Source organism: Chenopodium album, chromosome 5, assembly GCF_948465745.1.
Source record: "Chenopodium album chromosome 5, dcCheAlbu1.1, whole genome shotgun sequence".
Taxonomy (NCBI): Eukaryota; Viridiplantae; Streptophyta; class Magnoliopsida; order Caryophyllales; family Amaranthaceae; genus Chenopodium; species Chenopodium album.
This window is the reverse complement of record NC_137838.1, coordinates 24,203,189-24,210,016: the sequence shown is the minus strand read 5'-3', so window position 1 is coordinate 24,210,016 and position 6,828 is coordinate 24,203,189. Positions and strand designations below refer to the sequence as shown.

General features: G+C 33.4%; 1 protein-coding gene across 2 annotated transcripts; it reads right to left on the bottom strand.

Annotated features, from left to right (window-relative positions):
• Nucleotides 1-670: 670 nt before the first annotated feature.
• On the bottom strand, nt 671-4,373 carry LOC145630608 (NEDD8-conjugating enzyme Ubc12-like). Of its 2 annotated transcripts, none has more exons than XM_081682837.1 (6): nt 4,145-4,373; nt 3,486-3,594; nt 2,207-2,315; nt 1,350-1,428; nt 1,142-1,258; nt 671-1,051 (listed from the first exon to the last, which is right to left on the bottom strand). In XM_081682837.1, the coding sequence occupies exons 2-6, from the start codon at nt 3,592-3,594 to the stop codon at nt 911-913; spliced, it is 555 nt and encodes a 184-aa protein (XP_081538963.1). In that variant the 5' UTR covers nt 4,145-4,373; the 3' UTR covers nt 671-910. The 2 variants fall into 2 exon arrangements, with proteins under 2 accessions (XP_081538963.1, XP_081538962.1); XM_081682836.1 differs by having other exon boundaries at nt 3,486-3,599; nt 4,145-4,371.
• Nucleotides 4,374-6,828: the final 2,455 nt, after the last annotated feature.

Below are 6,828 nucleotides of genomic sequence, written 5' to 3'. Positions count from 1 at the left end.
TATTCTGGTATCAATAAATGATCAACTAGTATCACTAAACATACTATATATGCATATAATGGTATTATATATACATTCAATTATACTAAATTTATGTATAAATAGTATCACTGATGATCCAATAGTAATATATAAGCTTTCAATGGGTGGTATTATATATACATTCAATTATACTAAATTTATAAATAGTATTACTGATGATTCAATAGTAATATATAAGCTTTCAATGGAACAATCAACATGTAGTCCCCAATCACGTGATACAATTCGACCAAAATATAGGTGGGATCCACCTACATACTTCTCTCTTCACATCTCTCTCCTCTTTTCTCTCTCTACCATGTGTTTTTAAAATATTTTAATCAATATTATGTATTTACAAATATATAACATTCCTCCATTTCTATTTCCTCCGGTATGATAAGGACAAAGGCCCGGTCATCAACTCTTTACCAATTCCATTATCGGCCTACTACCCATAATGGCTTATTAACAATCACAAACAACAAAGAAACACTCTAGAAAGCAAAAATTATCCAATACATTTGTAGGTTCACCTGTGCCTGGATTTAGGCAAATTTGACTTATTTATATTCAGTTTGGATTGTTTTGCCTGTTAATTTTACTTTTAAAACTCTTGAAAAAAATGACCAAGAACAACGAAAGCGTAAAAAAGTAAATGATACGGTATAAATTTTGACAAATATTTCCAAATTGTTAGCACAATTTAACAAGTGTTTATTTTGGCACAAGAGGAAACCATATTTCAAGTCATTTGACTAAATTCTCATTGCAACACAGTATATACCAATCATCAAATACACCCTTGGCGAAATTGGTACAGGTTTAAATATAATTCCCAGGAGGTTAAACAACACCCTTCACATCCAAGTTAACAGCATCATAACCATCAAGAAACACACCTAGGAAAGAAAGTTTGACCCACATAACCCCCAGCCATAGCTCTTCTCACGTTAGATTCAAACATTTTCGGATTATCCCTCAACACAGCAGCGGCATCATGATTTAAAGGGTCTTCATAGTTTGGTTGCTGCACACACAAATAAAATGCCCACTATAACGCAATGCATGTAGCAATAAAAGATAAAACAATATCCAGATAAAAAAGATATGTTAGTACCGTGAAGAGATGATACAACCCATAGATGACAGTGTTTACATTCAAAACAGGTTTCCAGTCTTCTCTTAGAATGTTAAGGCAGACATTCCCTTCTAAATCGATGTTGGGATGGTATACCTGCCAGATGCATACAAAAAGTACACATAACTTATGACTTGTCATTTTATGTAGAATAAGACGGTTTTCCATTGAGAATCACTGTATTTACCTTGGTCTTGCACTTAACCTTTGGAGGTTCATGAGGATATACAGATGGAACTTGAAAGGTAAATACAAAGGTGCCACCTCTGCAATCAAAAGTTCCCTAAGTATATCAATACACTATGCAATTATTGCTCCGTCTCTTAAAGTTCTACCTATTTAAATGGTGTGACTCACCAAAAAAATAATAAAGTCAAGGAGAACTTTTTGAAATGGAGGGATTTGATAAGATGAAAGAAACAAGTAATGCAAATAAAGCATAGCCAACTGAATTATTAATGAAGTTCTATGATCCAAATAGAAATATACTAATCTAATTTACTCCACACTAATATAATTACTTCCTCAGTAACACAATATATGCATTGTTTGGACCTTGGGACCATTGGACACTATTCATTTATTAGCTCTGACTTCTTTTTTCTGATACAGTTAATTATAAATCAATGTGTGAAATGTTGTGCGAATAAATTCAATTTATACCATCAAAAGTTTTTTTTTTTAAAAAAAAAAATTATTTCATATTAAAAATAGTTTTAGGCAAAGGGAAAAGTCAAAATGATGTGTTCATTGTAAAGTAGATTTTGACAAAAATTTCACCCTCTCCATACCTCCATAATTACAAGAAAAAAGAGAACAAAGAATAAAGCAATATTGATGGCTAAGAGATGATAATTATAATTAAATAAATAAAATAAAAAGGGAAAGAAACAAAGTCAAGAATTAATGACATAGGTACAAAGACAAGCAAGAACTACACACTGGTTAGCAATAGCCTATGACTGGTATTAATAGAAGATATCAATTATGAGACTCGTGATGCAATCTAGGTGTTGGAATGATTTAGTAGAAGAGACAACTTACAAATAGTATCCCTCATCAGGCCGGATAGTAACTTCAAAATTCATCAGGTCATCCTTCCCATTGGGAAATGACATGGTACACGATTTAGGCAGGTTCAGTTCACTGATATCTAGAAAAAGTCAATAGTTTAGAGCCACAATATGTAAACAGAAGAGGTAACAGTAAAGTGAAGCATAATAATATGTTGATCATACGTTTCATAAAAACCTCCAATCTCCACAATGCAGATTTAGTGGATACAAGGAGTCCAGGACCAAATGCAGCAGATGAGATGTTAATAGATTGCCGCATAAAACTATTCTAATAAGGATAATGTGTTTCTTTTATTATGCAGAAAGATCAGTTTATAACTGGCAACAAATTATGAAAGAAAGTGTGAAGCTTGCAAACACTTTTCAGTGCAAATCATGATATAAACAATCAACATCACATCTGTCTAAGTTTTAAAAGGCACAAGGCGCAAATGGTCCTTGCAGCCTAGGCGTGAGGCGCAAGGCGCGAGCCTCTAGTATGCAAGGCACATGTATTTATATATTTATTTCAAATTATTTTTTACTTTGATTGTACTTAATACCAGTTAACAAGATTCATAATAAATAAAATAATGATATATGTAAAGCTCAGGTAGTTTGAATTTGAAAAAATGTCCATCATTCTTCAATTTATAACTTAAATATTAGTTATTTTCCTTGAGGCGCAGAGGCACACCTTACCAAAGGCACTTTGAGGTGCGCGCCTTCCATAGGTGACTGAGCCTCGCCTAGCTAAAGCCCATTTCCCAGAGCCTGGGAGCAAGGCGCGCTTTTTAAAACCAAGACATGTGTCTGAACAGAGCAACTGATGAGCAAGAATCTCACCAATCCACCCAATCCACACGCACAAAAAGAGAGAGTAAAATCTCCATCCCAGTCTCTTACATATAACTAAAGACATGTTCATATATGCATGAGTCTAGGGTAATTGAACAATAGAGTGAGGAACCCCATATAATTCATTCGCAGATGATGAAAATGAAAAAGAATGATACAAAGTCGTATAAATTTTTTCCCCTTCGTGGATCAGCTATTCTTTAGTGTGCTCGACGCCTAAAATAATTTTATTTTTTTTCATTACTTGTGTATGACAAATATGGAGCAACATACAAAAAGGATGGGATTTTTGAAATTTGAGCCAAAACTTCTAATGCTGAATTGAACACAACTTACACAAGGCCAAGACTACAGCAACATTTATATAACAATATGAATCCCAATAACAACAGCTTCTTAAGAACTAATACCTTTATGGAGACGTAGTTCTCCAGCTGACTGTTTTTTGACATGGGTCTTTCCATTAAGATTTTCAGCATTTTCCTTTTGTTTTGCTTTCACTCTGAATAAGTTAATCATCTTCTCTGAACAACAAAAGGAAAAGGGTAAATAACAACCTCAATTGACCAGATACCAGAATTCATTATACAAGTACAATTTTGAAGTCTCATTGACATAGTCATAACAAATGAAAGGTACATACAATTGTCATTGGAAACCTTTAAATCCAAGCAAACATACATCATACTTACTCATTCAACTGATTAATTGATTTATTCCAGCATGAATTAAAAAATAAATAAAATAAAAGCAACCAAATTTAACAAATTTGAATTGGGACCGAATTTAGAAACCCAAACGCCGAGATCTTATTGCAGCCTCTACAATTTGAGGTTTGTATATGAGATTCGCGTGTTAATCAACTATGTTAAATTTTCAACAACAAATACAGTAGCATGAACCCTAACTGATCTTTGTTCCAGAATTCGTCAAATCCCCTGATTAAGGGCGTAATTAGAAAAACACAAAAATAAAATTTATAGAACACTGCACCTGAACTAATTTTAAACAAAATTTCGTGAAAACCCGACCGTAATTAGAAAAATCTGTACAATTAAAAAAAAATTACCTGAACGAACAATCCCCAAATCTGACAGAAACTTCCAATGTCGTCACAAATTAGCAAACTAGCTTAGTTTGTGAAGGAATATTTAGTTTTATAACACTGAATAATAGTCGAGGAGAGAATTGGTGTGATAATTACTCCTTTGGTCTAGGGTTCTTTGTGAGGAAACCCAGAATTAGAAAATAAGAGGAGAGAGAATTTTAGAATCTAGAATCCAATCCAAAATCTAATACGGGGTATATATACTTAGGACATGTTCTTTCAATCTTCTAATCATAAAATATTTTTAGTTTATCAAATTTGAGCTCAATTTGGATTCTTAAAGGCTAAGATGGTCAATTTGCTACTAAACCCTTACCAGAATATTTACATCATAGTAAAAACCCTAGACCAAAAAAGTAATTTCTTTTGATTCTTTTTTTTATGTGGTTGAAATTGTTTCCAAAAACCAGCGAGTCATGATCTCAAAAAAAAAAAAAAAAAAAAAAAAAAAAAAAAAAAAAAAACCAGCGAGTCATGGAAGAGTCTTATACTATATTTAGTAATGTGCTTGCATTCTAGGACAGATGAAAATGGAAATTGTGTTAGTAATTTTGGGATTCAAGGAGTAATAGGTGGAGAGTAGGCTCTATTAACGCTTTAACGATGATTTAAATAAAATGTAAACTTGTTAACGGCTAAATGACAACGTCACCGTATAGTAATTAATTGTGTTACAGGGTTACAATGTGTAAATTTCAAAAAGAGGGGCACAACTTGGAAAAAGCAATAGTAGAGGGTCACTATGTAGAGTTTTCAAACTATATTTATTTCTTATAAGTCACCAACTTTAGTCAAAGTTAATTAGGTAAATAGTGCAAAAAGTCAAAACGTTTTACTTCAAAAAAATATGCAAAAGAGTATATTAAGTTGATAATCGGAAACTATACATTGATACAATCTTTACAAATATCTACGTGAAACATGACAATATTTAATCTTATATATAATGCACAAACCGAGGTTAATGTGGTTCCTATAAAAAGTGAAAAAGTCAAAGGTGTTGTTTGGTTGACAAATAAAAGCATGAGAAATTGGAATTCCTAGGAATTGAATTTCTTTGAAGTTGTCGAGAGCTTATACACATACAATCATTGTATGTGGTCCCTACATACAATACCACTAGAAATTTGACACATCATAAAAAAGGGAAGAAAACTAGGAGTCAAATATAAATTGAATTCAAATAGAACTTGGACCCATAATTTTAGCCAATAAAAAATGACAAATTGTGGTTGTATGTAGGGACCACATACAACAATTGTATGTGTAGCCTTTGTTTGACAAATTCATGGGAAGTAAAAATTCCGATGAATTTTCACTTCCCACAAAATGGGGGAAGTTAATTACCTAGGGGGGACCTAGGTAAGTGGAACTTCCCTGGGTTAACCAAATACTTTTCAGAATTTCATGGGAAATTAAATTTCCAAGAAATTTGCAATTTTTACATTCAACCAAACGAGCCTAAAGTATGACATTTGTTTTCAAACGAAGGGAGTACCTTGTAAGCTAAAAGATTTATCCCTCTTATCTTCAATTTTATTTATTTACTCCCTTCGTATTATTACATTCTCTACTTCCCTTTAACGATCGTATTTTATTAATTGTTTCATTTTCTTTTTTGGAAATCTTTAACAATAATACAATATTACACTAATTTCCTTCCAATAGTAGTCCACTCATATCATATTTTAATATTTTTCATATTTTCTCTCCTCCCAACTTATACTTACTTTTGCTTTTTTTTAGATTTTTTTATTCTTCAACCAACCCCACTTTCATCATATTTTATTACTTTCTACTATTCCTTCTAAAACTCCGCACATGGATAAATGGACCAAGTAATAAAATATGAAGGCCGGGGGACTTTTTTGTGGTAAGGAGAAGGACGTTGTCTGTACCTCAATCCTTACGTTTTTTGGGTTCGATATTTACAAGTCATACACTTTGGGAGTTGGGGGGGGGGGGGGGGAGGGTAAGTGATTCATACCCTCAAAGTGTCTATAGTTAGAAGGTGCAATATTTCTCACTACACCAAGTTTAGCTTGGAATCTTATTATTTTCTATTGATTTTAGTATGGAAGCTCATTTTGACTTGTAAGTAGATCGAACCAGGGCCGTCTCCGCCAATTCGGTGGCTCTGTTCTAACTATAAAAATTGGGCCCTTAAATTTTTAAAGGACTATTTTTAAAAGGTTTTGGATGAATTTTTCAAGGGAATTTAAAAAGGCAAAGTCAAAGATTTAGGATGAATTGTTTTGTTTTAGTTTGAAAATGGTGGTCTTTTAGTTTTACGCGAAAGAAGGTGATAAGGTACTTCAGATTTTTTTTTTAATAGAGTCAACACTTTTTTTTAAAATTATGGGCCCCTGGATTTTGAGGGCCTTGTTCTGTGGGTGTGAAAAAACATGTCCAAAGTCGGGCCTAGATGGAACCCCATGTCCTATCTTATGGCTTCTGATTTGGGTATTTTATACTCGGCCAGGTGGCCCAATCAGAAAGCGCCACGTGTCCTCCATATAGGTGCCATTCGGACCTATGGAATGATGACACGTGGAGTGTGGACTCTTCTCTGTCCTACGCGGACTGAAGATCCAGCAGGGACCATTTAGGTGGCGACACGTGTCACCCAAAAGGTGCCTCAGAAT